The sequence below is a fragment of the Dipodomys merriami genome, unplaced genomic scaffold (assembly GCF_024711535.1).
Source record: "Dipodomys merriami isolate MVZ:Mamm:240054 unplaced genomic scaffold, mDipMer1.0.p SCAF_274, whole genome shotgun sequence".
Classification (NCBI taxonomy): Eukaryota; Metazoa; Chordata; class Mammalia; order Rodentia; family Heteromyidae; genus Dipodomys; species Dipodomys merriami.
This window is the reverse complement of record NW_027204204.1, coordinates 841,986-867,119: the sequence shown is the minus strand read 5'-3', so window position 1 is coordinate 867,119 and position 25,134 is coordinate 841,986. Positions and strand designations below refer to the sequence as shown.

General features: G+C 50.2%; 2 protein-coding genes across 5 annotated transcripts in view; one reads left to right on the top strand and one right to left on the bottom strand.

Annotated features, from left to right (window-relative positions):
• Nucleotides 1–1,818: 1,818 nt before the first annotated feature.
• On the bottom strand, nucleotides 1,819–16,379 carry LOC138837710 (SREBP regulating gene protein). Of its 2 annotated transcripts, none has more exons than XM_070036663.1 (5): nucleotides 16,218–16,379; nucleotides 6,378–6,534; nucleotides 5,859–6,010; nucleotides 5,500–5,613; nucleotides 1,819–4,053 (listed from the first exon to the last, which is right to left on the bottom strand). In XM_070036663.1, the coding sequence occupies exons 1-5, from the start codon at nucleotides 16,326–16,328 to the stop codon at nucleotides 3,970–3,972; spliced, it is 618 nt and encodes a 205-aa protein (XP_069892764.1). In that variant the 5' UTR covers nucleotides 16,329–16,379; the 3' UTR covers nucleotides 1,819–3,969. The 2 variants fall into 2 exon arrangements, with proteins under 2 accessions (XP_069892764.1, XP_069892765.1); XM_070036664.1 differs by having other exon boundaries at nucleotides 6,405–6,534.
• A 330-nt stretch (nucleotides 16,380–16,709) lies between these two features.
• The window catches only part of LOC138837709 (RING finger and transmembrane domain-containing protein 2), a 50,019-nt gene continuing 41,594 nt past the window's right edge, over nucleotides 16,710–25,134 (top strand). For all 3 annotated transcript variants that reach the window (XR_011375418.1, XM_070036662.1, XM_070036661.1), the window contains exons 1-4: nucleotides 16,710–16,764; nucleotides 18,321–18,489; nucleotides 18,999–19,057; nucleotides 23,123–23,589. Coding sequence is in view for 2 of the 3 variants with exons in the window: in XM_070036662.1 (XP_069892763.1) it covers nucleotides 18,466–18,489; nucleotides 18,999–19,057; nucleotides 23,123–23,589 (550 nt within the window). In the remaining variant the exon portion in view is untranslated. The remainder of the gene's footprint in view (nucleotides 16,765–18,320; nucleotides 18,490–18,998; nucleotides 19,058–23,122; nucleotides 23,590–25,134) is intronic.

Genomic DNA, 25,134 nt, shown 5'->3' with positions numbered 1-25,134 from the left:
GACACGGGCTCATCTTGCTTTCATCAGTGCTGGTTACTCGAGAAAGAATTTTGGATCTGAATGATTTCTTAGAAATCACCCTCCATGGACAAATGAGAAAAAGCAAAGTCCAAAAGTTAGTTCCTTCGAGGTCATTAATGCCTGAGCCTGCCAATAAAACTGGGATGCTATACATAGAAACATCATGGCTGCACGATTCCCTACACACATGCATGCGTACACACATATACACATGAATGCACGCACACACTTCACCAAAACACCCGGGGCACACCCAGACCACAGAGGGAACCTTACCACACGTTTCTATCCACACCTGCATCAACTAGCCAAAGATCCACTCCGCAAGTTTTTAGGCAATTTTCTATTTTGACATTTACTAATGAAGCTAATTATCCACACAGGACGACACACACACGGGCACACATGTACATACACATGCATGTATGCACATACACTTCCCCTTTGTAAAAGTCAGATGTGGTCAGTATGGTCTAGAACCTTGAATTATTGACAATAGTATTTTTTCACTCAGCAACTCCCTTTTTAATTTCAGGATTACTTGTATGTACTCTGATCAGAAGTTTATATTCAACACTGCATTAGAAGTTAATGAGTTCTTTTAAAACTCCAATGGGCTGAAGCCGTTATTTCCGTTGAAACTCTAAAGCACTCACTTAGCAAGGATACATTCTACCAGTGATGTTTGATCTCTTGGGCGGCACAGGAGCAGCCCTGACAAACAGCATGACTGAGCTAGTGTTGTCTGCACAACTGCTTCGCCGGTTGTTTACCTGGAGAGCTGTTGTTTTGCTGCAGTATGAACAGCTCTACTTTGGGTCTGCAGACAATGCAGTTGTCCAACTCTAATAGCAGAGACAAATCAAGTTGTGAAGAACTGCTGGGGTTTGGCTGAGAAGCGTGTGGGGTCCCAGCCTACTCACTCAGCCACTCGCTCTCCTTCATGTCCTGAAAACAGATGGCCAAGCAAAGTTGCAGACACATGACTCAGGGCAAAGCTGACTCCCCAAAGCTGTGGTCACTCTGATAAACTAGGCATAAACCACAGCTAGAAGAACCTGCCTGGAAATCCACACACCGTTAGGATGGAAGAGCCACCATTAGGGAGAAAGCTCACGATCTGATGAACTTGAACTTAAACTTGTTTTCCTTAGCTTTCACCGATACCTTTCTTCGTAGAATGACCAGTTTGCTGAACGGACCTCCGCAGCGGTGGCCCCATCTGTTTTCCCAACTCTCCCCCACCCGCCCCCCGCCCCACTTCCCCTCCACCACCCCACGCCACTCCTTTTGCTGGGAGTCCCGAGGGTCAAGGAGGAAGGCAGGGGCTATGTCTGGGCCGCATGCTGAAGACAGGTGGGGTCAGGAGCGCAGCGAGGAAGCACTCTGTGGCAGGGAGCTCAGCCTCCAGGCAGCACTGAGCTGCACAGACCTGTGAGAGACGCGAGTCCTGTGGGGATTGCGGGGAATTTAATCAGCGGCTCTTCAGCGCAGATCGCCGGGCCAGGCAGTAATGAAGTCAGCAGTCAGAACCCGAGCTCTCATTTCAGCCTTGGGGACAGACAAGAACCCAGACTCCAGCTACTCTCTTAGGGCTGAGGCTAGCACTCCCTGGGGTGTGGAGTGTCCTGGGCACAGTGGAGAGGGGTAGCCTCTTGTTCTCCATCTGTGGGGTGCCAGTAACTCTTCCCCCCTCTAGCTGTGACAAGAATGTCTCCAGACATTTTTGGAAGAGTTTGAGAAAATACAAGCTACTCCATAATGTCAGGATTGAAAAGTCAAGGATCTAAGGCTTCGTTCATGTAAAAATGCTCTTTACTAACCCTTAGGAAAGGGAGAAAAAGACAGGCCACATCATGAAGTGACTCACCATAGAAAACTGGTAATTAGCCAACCAAAACATGCAAAAAATAATCAAATAGAAATGAAGAGCACTTGTGTATTATTGCTCAACTTGTGGACAGACTTACAGACAAGGTGCAAAACGTAAATTGGTTTGATACACAGGAGGAATATTATGATTAAAAGATTATAAAAATCTGGGGGGCATGGCTCATGTGGCCCTGGATTCAACCCCCAGTACTAGGAAAGTAACAACGTTAACAATAACATAGACATAAATACAAATTTCAACACTGAAACGTTAGGAAAGAGTTTAAAAACAATCAACACAGGAATGGTGGAACTGGTGCTCTGCTCACATACGTTGGATTAGTGAAAATGGCCCAGGGAAGCCTGACACACAACACACACACACACACACACACACACACACACACACACACACACACACACACACACACACACACACGAAAGCACGTCACATGTTGCCTATAGAAAAACCACCAGTTCAGGAAACAATGGCCTGGAGGATTCCATGACAGTGCTATACTGGTGACACCAGGTGGGGGCCAAATTGTCACGTATGCATACAAGCTGCTGTCCAGAAAAGGTCTGAGGGGAAGGGAAAGTGGCCTACGTGTGGTTTGGGGTCAGCTCGCCTTCTTCACACCTGTCTCAGGCCCCTTCCCTGCTCTGCATGCTTACAGCTCGTGCCACAGCATCATGTATGACACTCACAAATGGAGGCCATGTTTGAGAGGACCACTGGGGTCACCCTTCCAACATGCCACATCTAATGTACCCAAAGGTGTGTCCAGTCGTTCCAGGACCTTTCCCTAAACTGCCAGCATGGGTCACACAGCACAATGAAAGGCTCTAGATTCTGGACACCATCCAGGAAGTGGAAGGCAGTGAGGAATCCTGGGTCAGCACACCAGGGAGGCCGGGCCAGGTGCTAGAGGTGGCTTGCTGGTGTAGCCCAGGATGTGGTCAATTCCCCAAATGGCGCCCATGCCCGAATCAAGTACAAAAACCCTTATTTCATGGCCCAATGGGAGGACGTTTGGGCTGTGGAACTGATTTGACTACGTGTATAGCGTTTCCCTCTTCCATCCATGCTTCCAGGGCGGAGAGAGTGGACCTGGGCTGCGACCCAAGTCCCAGAGGAAGCCCTTGTCTGGGTTCCCTCATATCCCTCAGTGGGGATCCTGGAGGTCACACACTATGCAGGGGAGACATAATGCCTGCACAAGCCTTTCAGGGTACTGCCCCAGGAGGCAGGCAGCACAGAAGATAAGTCACTGGATGCCCCACGCCAGGCAATGGTTCCCACGGACCATGGCAGGAGCAGGGGGCAGGCCATGTGCACCAGGGCAGCCAAGGAAGATGGGGACCCTGGAGATGTGGTGTCTCATCCCAAGTACATAAGCCCGGCCACAGACACCAAGCAAAGCACTGTAGTCTTCAGAGGCGGGGAGGATTGCAGGTCATTCTGCCAGGATTCCAAATGGAACAGCACCCTGAGGTCTGGATAAATGCAGGTGCTGGGATATGGTTATGGGATTGTGCTCAAGGCTGACTCAAAATGTTAAAATACCACCAAAAAGAACTACCACAAGAGAAGACCCACACTCTTGGAGCAAGCCTTTCACAGGGTCGGAGGGGAATGGACTTCACTCATGCAACAACAGAATACAAGAAAAGTGGTTACACGACCCCTGCAGTACACTGAGCTAGAACGAGGCATTCCCTACACAAACACTGTATTTCCCCCACAACTCCAAAGACGTCCAATAAATAACTGTACAGTGGTGGCCCGAGTGAGCCGGCCCCGAGGATGGTCACAGGCCCCCGCAGGTGTCAAGGGCGGCGGGATCCCAGGCCAGCTGGCGCTCCTTCCCCGATGGGCACCACTGCAGGCTCCCACTGCTTCACAGAAGAGCTCCAACATCTGGCCTAGCCAGGCGCTGAGCTCAGCCACAGGACGCCACAGGACACGACCCTCGTGCTACCGTCCACTGTGTCCTCGGGCAGTGGACGGGCCTGGGCTGGGAAGTCTGACTCCAGGCGTGAATTCTGCAGCAGGCTCCGTGTGCCCACAGCCCATCAGGCAGGGAAGAGCTCGGGCGGGCTCTCTCCGTAGCAGTACTTGGCTATGGGGTCCCGGTACGTGTTCTCATGCTGCACGCTCTGTTGGCAAAGGAAGACAGGCGCATGGTGAGCGAGGGCAGGGCAGCCAGGTCCCCACCACACTCCCTGCAGGAGGCTGCCCATTCCACTCCACCTCCAAATGTGCCTGCAACTGCCCAGGAACTTTCTAGAACAAAGAGGGATGATGCTCCACAGAGAATGCCAACTAGGAGCATGAACATGGCCTTCTAGCTCCCCGTGGGTGCCGCTTCCTCCGTCCGTCAAGAAGCTTTCTAACTGCCTGGAGGTCACCTAGGCAGCTCAAGACAACTACTTCTTCTCAAATTATCCAAAATAGACTAAGATCCAATGGGTGTTTGCACTTGGCCGAGAGTTTCAGATATATTCAGTTCCTGGGAAGGAGTCCTTCAGAGACTACAGAGATACACTTCAGATCCCTTCCAGGATGTTCATACAGACCTCAAGGTCAGCATCAGGAGACACTAAAATGGGCAAATTTTCCAGCACCTTGTTTTCAGACAAGCAACTTGACTTTTTGGCTAGTGAGGGGTCATTAAGTGGCCTAGAACTAATGCCAAGTAATTGAAGTGTAAGTATTAACACAGCCAAATCTTCTCCTTGGGTACGGAATGGCAACTGGGAACTCTCCATTCACAATAAAAAAAGACAAAGTTGAAAAGGAGAGTAGCTCTGCTTAAGACCTCAAAGAAGTCCTGGGTGCTGTCAGCCTTTTCTGGCACTTGTCGGGGGCGGACAGCGTGTGAGCGAGTGCGGCGCCAGCCTTCCCCACGCTTCCTCTGAAGCGCACCAGGCAGGAAGTTCCTCAGACGACTGAGACCATTAGGAGCTTCTCGATGCTCTCAGCTATCTACTGCACCCCTAAAACACGTCCTCAAGGAACCTGGGTGCTCACGGCAACCTCGAGACAAAGCAGCAAACACAGGCTCTCCAAGGAATGACAAAGGAATGGTGTATCTCAGACAAGGCCAGAAAAACCCTGGATATGCCAGAAAGACTCAGGCAGGCGCTCTTGGTGCCAGGTGCAGCGTAGTGAACGCAACCCCTACAACGTACAACCCTCTGGATCCTAAAGTAAACCACAACTCTGTCCCACTACAAATCACTGCTTATTGTAAGCACAGCTGCTGGAAAGCCTCCATCAGATTCCAGGCAGACGAGAAGAAAGTACCTCTTAGGAATCAGACTACCAGGTTCCATTTGGATTTGGAAAGGTAATTTTACACTTGTAGTTAGAGGGCCAGTATGTCCATTAGACAGGAGAGATGCAGCTGGCTAGGCCCTGACCCAGTATAAACACCTCACCTGCCCACACTTAGCAAACGCCATGCTGCTAGCGAAAGAACTGTCACTCTACCAAAGCACGGCAGGGTTTCACCCCTGCACTGCGTCCACACCGCACCCACTGGGTACTTCCGCCACCCCCACTAGCCTCCCTAGCTAGTGATGGCGTCCACCATTTCTTACCTGGGATGAGGTCCTACACTTGGCCAAGCACAATTCAAAATGGTCTTCCACGGCCATGAAGAGGTTCTGGAAGGCCACTGCGGCCCGGTTGAGGAAGCGCTCCAGGAGAAGTTGCTATGGAAACAAAAGTTAGGAAGAATTCCAGGCTAAGGCAGCACAAGGCATGCTGGGGTATCCCTGCTCCCGAAGGGGGGGTGTGAGGGGGCGAGCATCGTTAATTCTCTGGACATGCTCAGCACGCAGTGGCCATTCAGCCAGGCCCTGAAGCAGAGGCCTGCTGTCTACAAAGCTCCTTTCTGAGTTCTACAGTGAGGACGGTGTCACGGAAGAGCCCGGGGCAGGAGCACAAGGGATCACACCTTGCTGGGCTGCAGGCAGCACGAGACACAGTGCTCATAGGCGCCGCAGCAGCCGCTGGCCAGGCAGCCGTCGCAGCAGTACTGCTTCGTGCTGGGGACACTGGTGTCACAGCAGCCGTTGGCCAGCAGGTCCTTCCTCTCACAGACGTAGCCTGAAAGCAGACAGAACCTCGGCATGAAACCAGCAGCCCAGGGCAGCCATACCGCAGGGCTAGAACACGAGAGACAGGATGAGAGGAAGCCTGTCAGGATGGCATTAGTCTGGGGCTGGGCAGGGCTTAGGGGCAGGGCTAAATCAGCCCCGTGAATTGCCAGCAGGGATCGTCAGAGCTGGGGGTCAGTCAGGTCTTCACTCTGACCCTCTGTGGTGGAAGAGAACCTGCAATGGAGAGGCAGACCCGAGAAGTGCTGGGGATAGGTAGGAAGGGGACCGCACTGTGGATGAACCCTGATCAAACCCAAGCTCCACCGACAGCCCACAGTGCTGCACCAGCAGATTGGGAGGAAGGGCCGACGTACCCAGCTCATCTGTGATGAGGTGCTTGCCTTGAATGGAGTTCCGGCACTGATTGCTCGGCCGACTGCTGTTGCCCAGGTTAAACTGTACCTTCCATGGAATGGGCTGTTCGTGGTCTTGAACCTGGAGGAGGCTCCGATCTCTCACAGCCCGCTCCTCCTACAATACAATGAGAAGGCTGACGAGGTGAACACCGCTCTCCTTACCACCTCACCTAGTCTCTACAAAATCACAGCAAGACAATATTCACCCAGAAGCTTGTGCTCTCCTGACACCAGCAATGCTGGAGCAAAGTCACACACAAACTTGTGGAATAAAGTAGGAGAACAGGGTTGTGCTCCCCCTGGATATGACAGGCTTGGCCCGGTGGTACTTATCAATATGTATTCATGTGCTAATATGTACAAAAGATTGTTTTTCATTTGGAGGAAAAAGTTTTGACCTTTTAAAAATGTCTTTCTATTCAAACATTCGAAGCCAGGCACAGAGGCTCACACTGGTAATCCTAGCTACTTGAGAAGGGGAAATCAGGAGGATCACAGTTCCAGACCAGCCACCCCTGCACTCTAAAACAAACATGACACTGAACTTAAGAACTTGCAAAATGGAAGAGGAAACTGCTGCGAGGCTGTCAGCAGGATGGTAATCAGGCACAAGGGGGCCATCGTATGTTACTACCAGCCGCTCTGGTGGCCCGCATATGGGGAACTGCAGCAGGGCTGACGATGGCTGGAGCTGCATGGAGCCCGCCCAGTCACCAGGGTCTCCTTGGAGACAGGACTGTCAGCTCACAAATCCCTCTACACAAGGGTCCAGGGAGGACTGCCCTGGGCAAGACCTTACCCCTCCCAGCCTGGAAGCCAGGCCAAGTGGCCAGCAAGCTCTCAAACTACCTTTCCAGAAAGGAGTCAGAAAACAAGCCCCACATGGGACAGCCACCTCTGCTTCCAATTATTCCAGGAAAACAACCCAATTACACAACACCATCCCAAAGGCTTTCCTGCGGGCGAAACGTCCCCCGTTCCAACAGAGTTCTAGGCAGTCATCACTGAGAACGGCCTGCCGTGTCACTTTTGTAAAAACTTCTGTTTTAAAGCCAAAGAAGTCCAAGACAATGTTTTTATTGTTGTTGTTTTGTCGGTCGAGGGGCCTGAACTCTGGGCCTGGGCGCTGTCCCTCAGCTCTTCAGCTCAAGGCTGGCGCTCTACCACTTGAGCCACAGCGCCACTTCTGGCTTTTTTTGCTTATGTGGTGATGAGGAATCAAACTCGGGGCTTCATGCATGCAAGGCAAGCACTCTACCACTGAGCCACCTTCCCAGCCACGACAATGTTTTTATAGTAAAAAAAAAAAAATTAGACATGATCTTTACAGTTCCTGAGGTTTAAGAAAGTAATCAGGGAAGAGCGATTAATATTTAAAATATACAAATAGAGCTGCACTCTGCCCTAGCAAAGCCACATGAGCCCTGGTTTACACCATGCCCAGGAATGTTCAGCACGGCAATGTTACCTGGGAGGAAAAAAACCAGGACACTGATGACAGGGAAATAACTAGATACAGCACAGACCACTGGTGGTGCCAGTCCTTGATCCACCCGATACCATTCCTCTAGAGGAGCAGGGCCTGACCACAAACAAACTCAGCTACACACAGGGCTGAAAACCAACGGCCTCCGGAGGCCACCTCCACTTGTCAAAACCTCTGTGGATGAGGCCTGCAGGCCAGGATGCTGCAAGTCCCTGACTTCAATCAACAGCCGGGCTGACACCACTAGATGTCTGTAGTGTGCTAAGCAGGAGAGCCAAGTGTGGAATGACGTGTACATACTATATATACGGCTACCGTTACAGTAATCTATGTACCCAGCTGAAAAAGGAAGAAATGACAGGCTGTGACTACACCCTGAGAGTGACAAATGATTACTGAAATCATCTCCAAGGCCTCATGCCAGCAGATTACATCTGTAATCTTGAGACTGAGAGTATCACAGTTCAAAGGCAGAAAAAAGCTCCTGAGACTCCATCTCATACCAGAGCAGGGCCTGGTGACACATACCTGCTATCCTAGCCATGGCGGGAAGCCTAAGATAGACAGATTACAGCAGCCCAGGTAGGAAGCAAAACCCTATCTCAATAATAACCAGCATAAAAAGAGAGCTGGAGGCATGATTCAGCAGTAAAACATCTGCTTGGCAAGCACAGGTCCTGAGTTCAAACCCCAGCCCCACCAAAAAAAAATTATCTTTAATCATTTCCTAAATATCCTTAATTTAGCATAAATGCAACAACAACAAAAAGCCATGCTTGCTATTATCAATAGGAGAAACAAAGTGAAGGGTCTATACTGTAGACTCTACAGGTAATCTACCATCCTTGTAACATTTCTGTAAAATTATAATTGTCCCAAAATACAGGGGTTAGAAATGTAGCTCAGGGGGTAGGCACCAATGAGAGTAAAGTGTCAAAAAGTTTGAGTCCCAGTGTTAAAAAACAACAACAACAAAGTTTATTTAAAATAAGAAGCATGATTACCAACACTGAAGACAGAAATTACCTACAAACCCTTTTGCATATTAACTTCTCATGTTTATATCACAAATTAAAGGTGTTTTTACATTCAGTCCTTCTTGACACTCCCATGACCTAGATCCTCATGTTTTCAGGACTGCAGACATGACTTAATAAGCATACCCCACTCAGCAACATTAGGCCCCAGGTTTCCGCACCGTAGGTGGGACTGCAACTAAATGTATGCCTTTTAAAAATTCTCTTAGACAATTTGTAAGAGTTAAATGCCAGATAATACCAGATAACTTCCCGAAAGTTTTACTTAGCATTTGTATTACTATCAGCACTTAAGTAACAATGATTACAAATCTATCACAACCCCTTCTTTGCTAAATGCAAAACCATCCTTTAATTTCTACTCTGCCCTCTTTCCGTCTCTCTTCAAGACAGAGTGGCACTAGCTGGCATAGGACAGTGATTCAAAAACAACATGTGCAGTCAGTCCTCAGCGCCAGGAGAGGCGCTGAATACACCATCTGGGAAATGGAGACAAATCACTTAGGTGTCCACTGCCTAACTACCTGTAAATGCCTCCTCACTGCTCCACTGGGATTGGATCAGCTGACTGCAGAATCAAGCTGAGCTGTGAATTCAGCTGAGCTGTGAATGCTACTGTGGATAAATTAATACCTATAGACTACTAGGTACAGAGATCAGCAGAGGACAGTACGCTGGCTCTCAGAAAGAGGTTAAAATGCGCCTCCCCAAGGGCACAAGGCCTAGGTGCCTCTGATGTACCCACCTGGCTGGCAGAGTATAGGGAAAGCTGAGGATATTCCTCCACCAGAGGGGACCTCTAAATGTTCCCTTTTTTACCATCCAGGTGAAGTGTCTGCATTCAACGGCATGGGATTTTTGCAAAGTGCTAAGGACAGAGACAAAGGTGGTCCGGTTCTCTTGGCCAGGTCAAGAGCACTCAGCAGCTGCAGCCAGGATGCATGCACACCAATCAGTGCTGGCAGATGTTGGGGGGCACCCACATGGAAGGGGCAGTGGGGACAAAGGAGCAGAACTCTGTGAGAAGACACTGGAATGATGCTTGCCCAAGGACCTAGATTTATAGAGGTGCATTGGTAACCAGGCTGTATATTTTCCAGGGTCACTATCAGGTTCAAAAGCAATAAAAGTCCTTGTGTGGTGTGTGAGCAGAAAAGCACCAGACACTGCCACCACTCAAAGTACTATAAGTCCCCCAGCCTCTCTGCCTCCCCCCGCCCCCCAAATATGGAGGCAATAAAGGCTCTGGCCTGATGCTAGGCAATTCTAGGTAGGAAAATCAAAGCACTCTCAGTGACAGGGAAGAGGCACCATGGCTCAATTATGTGAAGACACACAGAAGGAAAGCTGGCTGGAGGAATCTAGCAGGGTGACCAGTCCCTGGCCTCATTCACTGCTTCCCCTGGAAATCAGAGCAAAAATAAAGCAACAAGTCAGATTAGCAACTCTCTCTCAGGATTTACAACAATTCACTTGAGGCAAGATCTAAGTGGGCACCAATTTACATACATAATGACTTTCAAGCTTTCCGGAGATATGCAAACAGCCCTGAGCTGCCCCAGGGGAGTGCTGGAGGACACTGGCTAAAGGAGGAGAGGAGAGGCTAGCCAGGACTCTCCCTCTTCAACCCTGGAGGTCTCACTCCGTGACGTCATCCTGGGTTGTTCCGTTTGTATCATAAATCATATCTGAAATCACCTTGTTTTTATTGTCTTCTTCCCAGGCACGCAAGAGGGCAGGCTTGTTTCCAGACTCTGTCTCCAACATTCAACATCTAGCACCCTGCCTGGCCTCCAGGTGTCCCTCCACACCCTAGGTACCCAGCGCCATTCCCCAAGCCCAGCCCTTTCCCCAAAGGCATTCCCACCAGCCTCACCTCTGCTGCTCCACCTCTAACAATCCCAATTATCCCCTAATGCATTCATTAACAGGAAAACCAAAGAAAAAGGAATCCAGGCAGCAGAGGCTAAGCAACTATTCCCAAGGCAAAAGCTGCAGCATGAACTCATGTCTCCTCTAAAGGAAACAGAACTAAGGCAGCTTCCAAGCTCTTATGGTCTCTTCTCCACCAATGACAACACCTCCCCCTACTGGTGTGCTCCAACCCCCAACTCCCACGCAGGTGACCCAAGCCGGGAAGGCACAAAGCTGGGGGTAATTGGGGTGGCAGATGACCAAGACTGAAGTCTAATAGTCTCTGGCAAAGACAAGGGCAGGCATGAGCCCTCAGTCAGCACTGGCCACGCTTTGGGCCCAGCCTTCTTAAGCTTGAACACTACTGACCCTTATGTGCGCTTAGATGACTTAGGACTATAGATGTTCACCCTATGAAAAAAAATCAAAACATAAATTGTCAAAAGTACCTTAAATCAAGCATTTATTCACTGAAAAATGATACTGAACTTCTGCTATGTTAGCCCCCTTTTTTTGGTTGGTTGTGGGGCTTGAAATCAGGACCTGGGCGCTGTCCCTAAGCTCTGTCACTCAAGGCTAGTGCTCTACCACTTTGAGCCACAGTGCCACTTCTGATTTTCTGGTGGTTAATTGGAGGCCTTTCTTGTCTGGGCTGGCTTTGAACCAGGACCCTCAGATCTCAGCCTCCTGAATAGCTAGGATTATAGGCTTTAGCTGTTAGCACATTTTTTGTGTGTGTGTGAAAAAATATATATATATGGCTTTCAAAAAACAACTTAGTGAGAAAAGGTGGGTGGCCTTGCACTCGGTCTGTCCTCTCTGCTGTCTGGGTTGAGACAGGGGCGGAAGCCCCAGTCCTGCAGCGATGGGGCTGGGTAGGGGGGCACTGTAACATCCATAGTGGTGGATGATATTCGCTACATTGAACACCAAAAGCTACAGGTGTGAGTTCTTACACGGTCGCTACAAACAATGAAAGCCTAGAGAAAACAGTTCCGCAGTTCCTCAGAAAGCTAAGGAGCTTTAACTACTGACCTAGCAAGTCCACCCTCAGTTATGGACTCAAGAGGAACAAAAATGTGGGCACACAGAACCTGGAACCCACCAAACATTCATTGTGATGAGTGCACAGAACATGGTAGATGTTCACAACTGGGCCAGACGTAAAAGTTCTGATCTGTGGGTGCCAGTGACTCACATCTGTAATCTTAGCTACTCATGAGGCTGAGATCTGATGGCAACTGGAAGCCAGCCCAAGCAGGAAAGTCCACGAGACTCTTACCTCCAATTAACCACCAGAAAACCAGAGGTGGATCTGTGGCTTAAAGTGGTAGAGCACTAGCCTTGAGTGAAATAGCTCAGGGACAACACCTGGCCCCCAGTTCATGCCTCACAACAGACAGACAAACAATAGTTCTGATTATGCAATGCCTGGTTGAATCCTCAAAGCATGAATCAACTGGAAGAAACTAATCAGTCATTAAAGACCACAAATACATGACTCCACTCTATATCCAATACCTGAAATGCACAAATCTCCAGCAACAGGTGCAACTGCTTAGTGCTGGGGGGGGTGGGAGGGGGAGAGTTAGAAAGCCCATCACAGTGTTCTATCTAAAGCTTGACTGTGGAGGTAGCCAGCCAACTGTGAATTTCTTAAAACTAATGAGTGGTAAACAACAGGTGAGTTAATACAATTATACAAGTATGAATTGTCTCAATAAAGCTTACCAAACAGTTCAGAATGTAGACCTGAAACCATGTCACTGACTTTTCCCTGCACTGTTACAGTAAAATCCACGAATTTGTCTTACACTGTGAACAGGTCTTATGCAAATTAGCCACATGTGGACACCTTTTCATTATATATTATCAAAAAAAAAGTCACATTTGTTAATACCACCAGGGATCTAATGAAAAAGCCTTTGTGTGTTGGAAAGTTAACACACTTGGAATAGCAAGTACTTTTTGCAAAATTCTAATTTTCACTTGAAAGCTTGAATTTTACCTTTGCCAACAAGTAATGTCAGATGTTTCTGTAAAGCAACAAGCTCTCTTCAGTAGTCTCCAGGCAATTATCTTCCATGTGGCCAAATCTGAACAACTATAGTTTCTGGCCTATTCTCTCAGGTTTCTGTGGTACTCCCTGGAAAAGCTGCCAGGTCAGCTTGAAACCGCCAAGTGCTCTTCTTGCTCAAGTCAATATCACATTTAATTTTGCTTTTCTTCCTTCCTTCCCTTCCTTCCCTCCTTCCTTCCTTCCTTCCTTCCTTCCTCCTCTCCCTCCGCCTCCTCCTCCTTCTTCTTTTGTGGTAGTGGTACTAGAGTACAAGCTCAGGGCTTCATGCTTGCTTAGGCAAGTATTCTACCATTTGAATCACACCTCCAGTACTTTTTTTTGTCCTGAATATTTTTGAGATAGGGACTTGCTTCTTGCCCAGATGCATTCCTAGACCACAGTCCACCTATTTTCTGCTTCCTGCCATAGCTGGGATTACAGGTGTGTAACACCACACCCAGTTCTTGCACTGAGATAAAGTCTCAAGGACTTTTAAAAGAGCCCTGCATTTGCTTCAATGCTGTCATGATTGAATTCAGTCATCTAATGAGGAAAACGACCTGTACGAGCAATGATACACACAGTAGGGTCACAGACCACTGCTTCCTGCTGGAGAGGAATTAGATCCAGAGAAATTTACAAAGCAAGAATTTTAACAACAGTTTTAGGGGCCTCCCAATCATTCTACCACCATCACCCAGAAACATTAGTTATGGATCATGAGTGGAAAAAGACAGTCATAACATAAAGGTGGTGTGCTGAAGTTCTTAAAACATGATTGTAGCACAGGGCAGAGTTGGTAGTGTCAGAGCCAGGAATGGAAAATTCGCGGGAGCATGGCAGACTGAGGAGAAAAAGAGAAAGTCAGCCCATGAAAAGACACTCCTTTGGTTCCTGGGAAGGTCCTGGCAGTACTCAGGGGCCAGGAGGGTCTATGAATAAGACACACAGGTTTCTGTTTTCAAGAAAATTAAAAAATGGGGTGAGGGAGACAGATAAACAAGAAATGTGTTCAGTTAGTGGTTCCTACTATAAAGCAAGTTTATGGGCAAGGAATGTGCATCAGGTCACTAAGCATGGCTGAGTCACCAGTCACGGTCAGTTAGCCTGAACTAAACTGACAAAAAAACCAAAACAAACAGATGTCAGAATGCAATCTGGAGTTTTATCTGAGTACACAATAAGCTAAACTCAAAGAATTATACCTGGGGCAGTACCATGCTCCTAATCAGATGCTGCTGGTAGGTAGGAAACAGGCTGTGGGACAAGAAAGGAAACCAGAGATCTGTTGGGCTATGGCAACAGTCCAGACAAGAGATGACACTGGCCTGGCCCAGGGCGACAGCAGGAGACACGCAGGAGAAATGAACAGATAGCAGGATACCCTGCAGAGACTCAGCCAATGTTTTGTGAATGGAATGATACAAAGAAAAGAATTACATACCTGTGATTTGAACTGTCCAGTGACAAGTAATAGTGCCACTTAGACTGGGCAGACTAGGAAAGAACAAGCCAAAGGAGAATCAAGAACTCTGCTTTCACCCAGCATCGTGGTGCTCACCTGCAATCCCAGCACCAAGGAGGCAAAGGTAGGAGAGCCCAACACCAGCCTACGCTACATGGTTAAGTTCCAGGCCAGCCTGAGATACATAGTGAAACCTTATCTCAAAAAATTTCAAGTGGGGCTGGGAAGGTAGAGTGCTTGCCTAGCATGCATGAAGCCCTGGGTTCGATTCCTCAGTACCACATAAGCAGAAAAAGCCAGAAGTGGCGCTGTGCCTCAAGTGGTAGAGTGCCAGCCTTAGCAAAAGTAGCTCAACAACAGTGCCCAGGCCCTGAGTTCAAGCCTCAGGACTGACATAAACAACAAAAAAACAAAACAAAAGAAAACCACACACACACACACACACACACACACACACACACACACACACACACACGCTGGGGATGAAAATGCTAGAGCACTTGTCCAGACTGCACAAGGCCCTGGGTCCCATCCCATCTGCAGCACCACAAAGAGGGCGCACTGAGGCAGGGGTTGTGTTTTGACCAAGAATGAAACCCAAACACATCAAGAGATATCAGAAGGCTGGCTGGCTGGCTGGCTGCGGGGCGGGGGAGGGAAGGAACTGGGAGTGGCTGTGAACTGGGTGAGGTCTGGCATGAAGAAGAAATCTCCAAGCTGCTGAGGTGAGAGTGATGGTTGCACAACATGAGGAATACACTTATCATCACAGGTAAGAAAGCAAATCGCACAAGTTCACCCTCAAAAAGTTTTGAGGAACAGAAAAGCAAGTAAGTAAGTAGGAGAATCGGAGGCATTCTAGCCAGGTTAGGCCTGAGATACAAATTGGGAAATGAACAGCTTGTGCTGGTTATTGACCCTGCTAGAGGTCACACAGAGAAGGCAGAGAGGAGGCCAGAGGATGGAGGTCCAGCCCATGTCATGATCCAGAAGTGGTGCCCAGGACTCAGAGCAGATGTCACATGATTGTTCACATTCCCTCCCCCTCTCACTCATCAACACTGGGCCTTCGTCTGTCTAAGGCGGACACAATCCCAGTCTCCTTCCCAAAAAGTCCCCCACAATCTGCTTCATTTATTTGCATTCCTCTCTCTCTCTCTCTCTCTCTCTCTCTCTCTCTCTCTCTCTGTATGGGGTTTGCACTCAGGGCCTGGGCACTGTCCCTGAGCTCTATTCGCCCAAGGCTAGCGCTCTACCACTTTGCGCCACAGCTCCACTTCTGGTTTTCTGGTGGTTTATTGATGGGAAGAGTCTCACCGGGGACTTTTCTGCCCGGGGCTGACTTCGAACCGCGATCCTACGATCTCAGCCTCCGGAGAAGTTAGGATCACGGGTGTGAGCGAGCCACCGGCGCCCGGCTCATGTATTTGCAAACTTGACCTTGAGGATGAAAACTTCCGAAAACGCCATCCGCCCAACGGTAACACCAAGGCTTCCTTTGGGGCGCCCCGGAACGGGTCGGGGAGTTTCGGCGCTCGGCTTCTGAACCAACTTCGGGGTGCCAACGTCCAGGTGCAGGAGAACCGCAGGGCGGGGCGAGCGGAGATGCGAGCGGCCCGGGCGGACGTGAGCACCCGAGCGCCCCCCAAATGTAAACAGCGGGCGGCTCCGAGACTCAGCCGCGCCAGTAACCAGGATGAGCGCACCCGGAGGGCCGGGGGTCACGGGTTCGAGTCCCAGCTGTGCCTGGGCCTAGCAACGCCTTCCAGGCCCGGGCCCGGCGGGTCGGGCAGGGTCCCCCCCGGCGCGTCCCGACCCCCGGCGGCCATTCACTGACCTGCTTGAAGGTGCTGCTGAGGAAGTAGACGAGCGAGAGCCCGAAGACCAGCGCGAGCACCCACCGCTTCCGCAGCAGCCGGCGCCACACCATGGCCGCCAGGTTCACCATCCCGGCGCCCACCCCGCGGCATGGCCCCTCACGCCTCCCGCGCGCCGCGCCTCAGCCCTCCACGCCGCGCCCGGACGGACGACGCGCAGCCCCGCCAGCTCCCGGCAGCCGGCGCGCGCCGCCCCACGTGATGCGCCTCCACCCCCCCCCAGCCCCGCCTCCGCTCCGGTTGCGTCATCACTCCCTTCCCCCCGCCCCTTACCTCCAGACCTCTTCTCGATTGGGTCTTCAAAAGAGGCGACTTCCTATTGGTTGAATCTTGAGAAAAGGGGCGGGACGGAGCGTGGCCGGGTCCTAGCCTCCGGCAGGGCAAACCTGACCTCAACCCAACCGGAGGCCGGAAGTACTCGAGAGTCACGTGCTGTCGCGGCCCGGCCGGTGATTGGCTAGGCCGGAGGTGAATGATGCGGCTGTGATTGCTGGATTGTCCCGGCAGGTAAAATGAGAACGCGGTATTCCCCCTCGGTGTGGCCCCTCTTAGGGTCCTGTCGTGGCCGTTCTAAGGCGTTTTGCATGTTGCGCTGGTTGCACGGACGGGAAGCGCTCGCGGCGTCGGATCCCAAGTGCACCTGTCTGCGGGAGATGCTCCCCGCGGGCTTTGCGCTGCCATCACGTAGCGGCCCGGGGACCCCGGACCACGGGTCTCCCTGTGGTCCTCCGTGGGGAGACTAGGGTTGAAAGACGGCCCATGCAATTATCCAGATACATTCTGCATTGTATAGATAATATGTTATATCTATATTATGTATACATCCCAGAATTTTGTATTGGAAGAATAATGCAGGGCCTGCGACAGAGTCGTGGGCATTTGATTCAGGTCATTGTGTCCGGTTTGTGGATGGAAATGTCAGGATCCTGCATTTTGTTTCCCCCAAAGAATTGTAAATGATGGGGACGGTGGAGAGAGGGATTATTAAACCAGATTGTGAGTTCTTTGAAAAATATCCAGGCAATAGGTTTGAAGGGGATGAGACACACTCACACACACCACCCACTTGCCTAATGATGAAGACAATGCCTCAGACTCATTTCTTAGCTAATTTTCTGGAAGAGAAAAGACTCTCAGCTGGCAAGTTGTCTCCATTCGATGGCCCTAAGACTAGTCAGGATTAATAAGCTGTTCAATGGTCAGTCGTGGTGTCTTGAACTACCAGATAACATTGGTGGTCCTGTACAGAAAATATTCCAGGTGGCCAGACCCATTCACAAGAAATATATGGCCTTTATTTCTTTCTGGGGGAGAGAACAAGAGATCTAGGGAAAGGAAACTGGGAGATGCATAGATGTGTTTCCTTATTGAATCCTTGAATACTTGCTGTCTGTGCAAGGCAAGGTTCTGGATGCTCAGACATGGAGGAACTGGATAGACAGAATCCTTGTTTTTAATTTGTCATTTGTATTCAGTGGTAGGGTAGGTCACAAATAAATAAGCAGACTTGCAGATAAACCATAAGTGTTGTGAAGGAATAAAAAAAGGGCTATAGGAGAAGACATCAAGAGCTTGAGGGGGAAAAAGGCCTCTAGGAGGAGGTAACATTTGACCTGACTCAGAAGGGAAAAAACATTACAGGGAGCAGGAACAACAAATGCAAAGGTCCTGAGGCAGAGACATACTGATATGTTAAAGAAGAAGAGAGGCCAGTGTGGCTGGAGGGGAGTCATAGAAGGAGAGTGGATGAAAATGAGGGTAAAGTGGGTGATGCACCATCAGGCAGAAGCTGTGGGCTGTGGACAGAGTTTGGGTTTTACTCTGGTTTCCGTGGGGAGCCATTGGAAAGTCTAAAACATATTTTCCATATTCCCCAGTTAGGATTCTTAGTTTGGTAATAGAACGAAATCCATTAAGATCATAATCCTTCATAAGAGCATCTAAGAAGGATCACTAAAAGGCCACCCAGAGACGTTGAGCAGATGGAATGATCTGTTTGTAATTACAATGATTCTTCGGATGTATTAATGAGATTCTTGACATGCCGTGCTCTATTTACCCAGGTGGTCTGTACCACACAGAGCTTGGGGTCTCTGGTAAGCTCCCTGCACCGAGGAAGAGGCTGGAAGGCCTGCTCTCTTTGGGATCCAGTAGAGCCCTGAATGTCATGTCTGCTTGAGGTATCAGCAACATGGAGTGCTGAAACCCATGTGGCTCCTAACAGTGAACCAGGTAATGTTTCTCCATGAGAACTCACACCTTCATTCCCACGTGATTGAATCTGAGAGATGGAGAAAGCAAACTTTGGGCTTCACCCCTGCGCTCCCTTTCATGGAACACATGGAGGAAGTGGATGCCACAGAGAGGTTGCTAACTTGTCCAAGGACACACAGCAAGTGAGCAATAGCATCTGTCCAGACTCTGTCTCTCCTAATTACTAGGCTGCTGCACATTGCCTCACACCCAGCACCTCCCTGCTCCCTAGTTCATTGCCTGGGCCTTCTTCACGAGGCCCTCTTCCACCTCTGGACCCAGTATCATGATCTATGAAAGGGAGTGACAACTCTTTCTGAATGAGAGAATTGAGGATTGAGTGGCAGAAGAAATAGAACCATGGTTTGGAAATGTCACCAAGCACTAGGGATGTAAGGCAGGTGCGGTACTTGTTTGGGGTTGCTGTGGTAACGTGACAGGCAGTGGGAGTGTTGGGAGATGTGACTCAGGCATGTGTTGGCTTTCAGGTGTTGAGGAAAATGCAGAGACGGCACAGTAGCAACACGGACAGCATCCCTCCTGAAAGGTAGGCGTCTCTCCATGTGGTCAGCTGAGAGCCCAGGACTCTGGGTGGTGAAGGGCAGCCCCAAACTGTACTCCACAAATACCTGCCTCTCCATTACATGGTTGGGATCACTAAGATCCAGTTAGAGACTGTATAATCTGTAGAGTGTATTAGTCAGCTTTGTGTTCCTACAAAAGAATACCGGAGGCTGCTGACTTTATAGAGAGAGAAGGTTCACTTAGCTCAAAGTTGGGAAGGCCAAGAGTCTGAAAGGCATAGCACAGGCTGAGCAGCAGTATCCTCTTCTGACGTGGATGACAATGGCAGATGCATGTCTGGAAAGAAGTGATTGCATCTCAAAACCGGGCAGAAAGAAAGAGGAAAGACTGGAGGGTGTGTCCCTAAAGACCTAAGGATGTCCCATTAGGTCCCGCCTCTTAAAGGCCCATGGCACCTCCCAATACCACCACCCAGGGAAAGAGCCTTTACTGATGGGCAGGGCACTCAGAGTACAGCCTACCCATAGCACAAAGTGTAGGCCTGGAATGAAATGCTCAGCATGCATGGAGTAGCCAGCTAGTGCTTGTATACATTGTCCTCAAGCCTCCTGGGCTGGGTGATCATCCTGACTCATTATATCAAGAACCAATGGCTCACGCCTGTAATCCTAGCTACTCAGAAGGCTGAAATCTGAGGATTGCAGTTTGAAACCAACCTAAGCAGAAGAGTCCATGAGACTCTTATCTCCAATAAACTACTCAGAAAAAGCCAGAAGTAGCACTGTGGCTCAAGTGGTAGAGCGCTAGCCTTGAGCAAAGTGCTAGCCTTGAGCTCAGGGACAGTGCCCAGGCCCTGAGTTCAAGCCCCAGGACCAGCCTGTGGGATTTTAATTTACAGGCATGTCTTAGTCTGTGTTTGCTGCTATAACAAAAATGCCATAAATGTTCATTGACCTAATGAACATTTATTTCTTGCCATTCTGGAGGATGGAAAATCCAAGGTCAAGATCCTCACAGATTCAGTGTCTAGCCAGAGCTCTTTCTGATTTTTATTGTTATGATTCAGTGATACTGGGATTTAACTCAGAGCTTTACACTTGCTAAGCCAGGCGTTCCACCACTTGAGCCATGCCCTTAACCATGTTCTTGGTTTGTAGACTATTTTCTTGCTGTGTCCATGTGGCAAGAGGAGTGTGGCATCACCCAGCACAGAGCCACTTGGAGAAAGAAGGGAGGAGAACCTAGACCACCATCTTTCATGGCAAGACCAGGAAAGACCAGGCAGGAAGTAGCTGAGGATTGGCTGGTTTGAACAATGCCTGTTAAGCTCTCTGAGTCATCCCTAGCTGTTGGTTCCTAGCCCTGGGAGATTGAAGGCCCAGGAGACATTGGCTACTTGTATGATGCTTATGTAGGGGTTACATAAAACCCTGGGTTGGGCTGAGAAGGTGGCTTAGTGGCAGAGTGCTTGCCTAACATGCATGAAACCCTGGGTTCAATTCCTCAGTACCACGTAAATAAAATAATTTAAAAATAATAAGCCAGGCACCAGTGGCCCATCCCTGTAATCCTAGCTACCTAGGAGGCTGAGATTTGAGGATCAAGATCCAAAGCTAGCCTGGGCAGAAAAGACCAATTAACCACTCAAAAACCAGAAGTGGCGCTGTGGCTCAAAGTGGTACAGCACTAGCCTTGAGCAAAAGAGCTCAGGGACAGTGCTCAGGCCCTAAATTCAAGCCCCAAGACTGACAGAAATTAAAATAATAATAATAATAATAAACCCTGGATTGTGTGGTGAGTGGTTAGACAAGTTTGGGTACACATTTAGCCCCATGATGGATGAATGGATGGATGGATGGATGGATGCCAAATAGACAAACATAGAATTTAGAGAGCTGCAGTGAAGCAGTCAGGAGCTAGGTTTTGTCTCTATGTATTTAAACCCTGGGGTCCTGCATATCTCCCACCCCAGAACCTCTTCCACAGTGCATGTGTGTCCCCCACACCTCCTGTTCAGGGTGTCCAGCAGCTGTCGGGCTGGGTACAGACCCATTAGTGGCACCTATGAGCATTGGTCAGAAGCCGCCACTTCCCTCTGTTTAGGTGTGTGTGGCTCCAGCATTCTCTGTGGGGAACTGCATCCCAAAGTCACGTGTTATTGGTGTTGGGAGGTAGTTAGGGTCAGATGAGGTGGGGAGGTGGAAGCTGGTAGTATTAGTGGCTTTATAAGAAGAGAAACAAGCTAGCACGTGCTTTATCTTGCCATGGGATACCGTTTGCCATGTTACGACTCAACAAGAAGCCCTCACCAAATGCAGCACCATGCTTTTTATCCCCCCTCCTCCCCTCCCCCATCCTCGGGCTTGATCTCAGGGCCTGGGCACCGTTCCTGAGCCTTTGTGCTCAAAACTAGTGCTCTACCACTTTCAGCCACAATGCCATTTCCAGCTTTTTGGTAGTTAATTGCCATCCTTGGATTTTAGCCTCCTGAATAGCTAGGATTACAGGCCTGAGCTACCGAGGCACCAGGCTGAGATCAGGACTGTTTTTAACCCCATTTTACAAATGACAAACAGTTCAGAGAGGGGAAGTCACTTACCCAAAGTCACACAGACAGGCAGTGGCAAAGCAGAGATTTGAGCACCCATTCATTCATCACACCAAAGCTGTCCATTTACACAGCACATTTTAGCTGCCTTTTCTCTGGGCTGCGTCCGCTGTAGCCCTGAAGTGGTTAAATGGGAAGTACGGCCTCTGCCCACCCCCACCCCCACCTCCAAGGAATACTCCTTATTTAGGCTAAAGTCCCGCTGTGTATGTATGGGAGACTCTCAGGGACAGCTATAAAAAGCCATTGGTGGGTTGGATTTTCCCTAGTCACACTGGATTTCCTCAGAGGCCTATGAACTTGGAGTACTAGTGTACTCCTGGCGGGGGGGTGGGGAGATGGCTTTCCAGGGTTCCGTGGGGAGGTGGGGGTTGTGCATGTGGACTGTATGGGCAGGACTTCTGCTTTCCAGCTTAGGCCCCTGCCCCCAGGACAGAAAAAGCCAAGGGCCCTGGAAGCTCCTAGCCCTGGTATCTATTGTCAATACCTTTGCTGTGATCAGTCAGTAACCCCAGAACCCCAGGGAGGAAGACCACACATATCCTAGGCTTTTGCAGTTAGCAGAGGTGGGGCTCAGTGCGGGGACAGGGAGGTTTATGATCACACACTCTGAGGCCCAGTGGGAAACCAACCCTGGGGTTCTTCAGAGCAGTTATGTCCCCTTGCTGTGTTGAGAGGGTCTTCCCTCTCTGCGCCACTGCACACTGGTGGCTTACGCCTGTAATCCTGGCTGTTCAGGAGGCTGAGAGCTGAGGATTGTGGTTCGAAGCCAGCCCTGGCAGGAAAGTCCATAAGACTATTTTCTCCAATGAACCACTAGCAAATCAGAAGTGGTGCTGTGGCTCAAAGTGATACAGCACTAGCCTTGAACAGAAAAACCTCAGGGATAGTGCCCAGGCATGGCAAAAAGAAAGAGGGAGGGAGGGAGGGAGGGATGGAGGGAGGGAGGGAGAGAAGGAGGGAGGGAAGGAAGAGAATTCTGTGGTCAAACAAGTTTGGAAAATACCAGGTGAAACCATTCCTGCTTGCCAGTTGCAGTCCTTATCAGAGCATTAACGTAGCCGTTTTTTCCTTCTTTCAGACAGCATCTAGTGAGCATGTTCTAGGTGCCAAGTGGATGGCATCCTGGGGCGGGTGTAGCATGGAAGCAAGTCTCTTGGCCTCCTCTGCCCTGGCTGGCTTGGAGCTATGATCCTCTGGATCTCAGTTCCTGAGTTAGCTAAGATTGCAGACGCCAGCCACCAGCGCCTGGCCGTTCACCCATTCTCTGTTACCTGAACAGTCTCACAAGCTGGGTGAAGGGTGACGAAGGCCTGGTGGTGAACGGGCTGTCTTGGCAAGGCCCTCCCATGCCAGACACATGTGTCCAGTTGTCCTTTCCGATCCCCCTGCCCCGTGGAGGCTGGGGATGACCTTGTCCAGTGTCGAAGCCCCTGCCTCCCCCCACCAACCCCAACCCTGCGGCCTTGTCTCCCACAGAGGCCGCAGCCAGCCGCTCAGCCCCGAGGCCAGCGTGGATGAGGGAGGTGTGTTCGAGGGCCTGAAGGCAGAGCCGGCCTCCCCTCCTGCTCTCTTCTCCGGCCTGGCCGGTGGTGGCCTCCCCGCTGGTCCCTTCCCGGCCGGCCTGGTGCTGGGCTCGGCCACAGGTGGCGGGGACGTGTTCATCCCGATGCCCGCGCCCCGGGAGCGGGAGGACGGGGGTGGCCGCGCAGGGGAGGGCGGCCCCTACCACCACCGCCAGCCCCTCCACTTCCACCACGGCCACCGCAGCTCCCTGCTGCAGCGCGTGGGGGACCCCCGCGGACACGGGGACGAGGGGGCAGACGAGCAGCCCGGCACGCCCGCCCCGGCGCTATCCGAGCTGAAGGCCATGGTGTGCTGGCTGCAGAAGGGCCTGCCCTTCATCCTCATCCTGCTGGCCAAGCTGTGTTTCCAGCATAAGCTCGGTGAGTCCCTGGGACATTGGGGGGGGGGGGTGCAGTAGGGGAAGGGGGAGCGTATCCTCCCACAGGCCTCCCCGGAAGGTCACTTGCAAAATACCCAAGGCTGTGGGATCCTAGGTGATTCCCTGTTGAATCTCTGCACCAGGAGCTGTGTGACTTGGGGCAAGTGACTTTGCTTCTCTGGTCCCTTGCATTCTTGTCCATCCAATCTGGAAGGTGGGCTGGGGAGGAGCTCCAGCTGCTAGGCTGGGATTGAGCCCGCTCTGCCCTTCCTAGCTGAGGGATGCTGGCTGGCTGCAGGCTGTCCTCGCTCTAGACTCATGTGCCAGCACCTGCAAATCGGGGGTTCAGATAGCGCACGAGTCAGCCCGCCTTACCTGCAGGTTTCAGCCTTTGTAAATCGAACTCGCCACTGGGGGAAAAGACAGTATGAAAAAAAAAATACTACAGTTCTAAGGATGCACAGACTCTTGTTTGCTTTCGTTGCTTTCTCCACAGTGTAGTAATGATGATTTGCATAACATTTGCTAACTCAGCACTCAAAGTTACCCAGAGGTGATTGAAGGCCAAGTGTGTGTAGGATCCATGCAAATACCACCCATCTGACATCCAGGACCTTCATCTGGGGCTTGGGCATCCAGCTGCAGTGTTTTAGTATCCAAAGGGGGTTCTAGAACTGGCCCTCCATGCAGATGAAGGCTCAGTTGTTTGTCATGGATCACAGCGAGGTTAAACGTAAGCTCATGTACATCTAGGTCAGTGTCTGAAACAGCAAAGTGTCAGTTCAAGTGTGCACTGTTAGTTTTAGTATATTGATTTTTTTTTAATTTTTGGTCAGTCGAGGGTCTTGAACCCATGGCCTGGTCGCTGTCCTTGGGTTTTTGTGCTCAAGGCTAGTGCTCTACTATTTGAGCCACAGCTCCATTTCCAGTCTTCTGATGGTTTATTGGGGATAAGTCTCCTGGACTTTCCTGCCTGGGCTGGCTTCAAACTGTGAGCCTCAGATCTCAGCCTCTGAGTAACTAGCATGGCAGGTGTGAGTCACCAGCTCCAGTTTTTTTATTTTTATACTTTTTTTTGTTTTTTTTCTTGCTTTTTTTTTATTTTTTGGGGGGGTCCAGTTGTGGGGCCTGAACTCTTAGCTCTTCCGCTCAAGGCTAGCACTCTACCACTTGAGCCACAGCGCCACTTCTGGCTTTTTATTCTGCTTATGTGGTGCTGAGGAATCGAACCTAGGGCCTCATGCATGCAAGGCAAGTGCTCTACCACTGAGCCACCTTCCCAGCCCATTGTTTTTTTTTTGTTTTTTGTTTTTTTTAAACCAAAGAAGAAAGCAGGAAAAAGGACCATGGGGTTACTAGTTCTGAAACATTTGCAGATAGGCCTTTCTGGAGTAGACCTAGAAAAATCCCTGGCATGCCTCTACCTTCTATGGCCACACAGACCACAAAGGCACAAGAAGGATCTGGCTGGGCATGGTGGTGCATACCTGTAATCTCAGCCATCCTAAATGCTAGTGATTACTTTCCACTGTGCATTCAAGATAAG

Coding starts and splice junctions, on each gene's coding strand:
- LOC138837710 (XM_070036663.1), bottom strand. CDS start 16,328: ATGGTGAACCTGGCGGCCATGGTGTGGCGCCGGCTGCTGCGGAAGCGG. Junction 6,011..6,377: donor CCTCATCACAGATGAGCTGG/GTACGTCGGCCC, acceptor GTCTGCTTTCAG/GCTACGTCTGTGAGAGGAAG. Junction 4,054..5,499: donor AGTGTAGGACCTCATCCCAG/GTAAGAAATGGT, acceptor CTTTGCCAACAG/AGCGTGCAGCATGAGAACAC.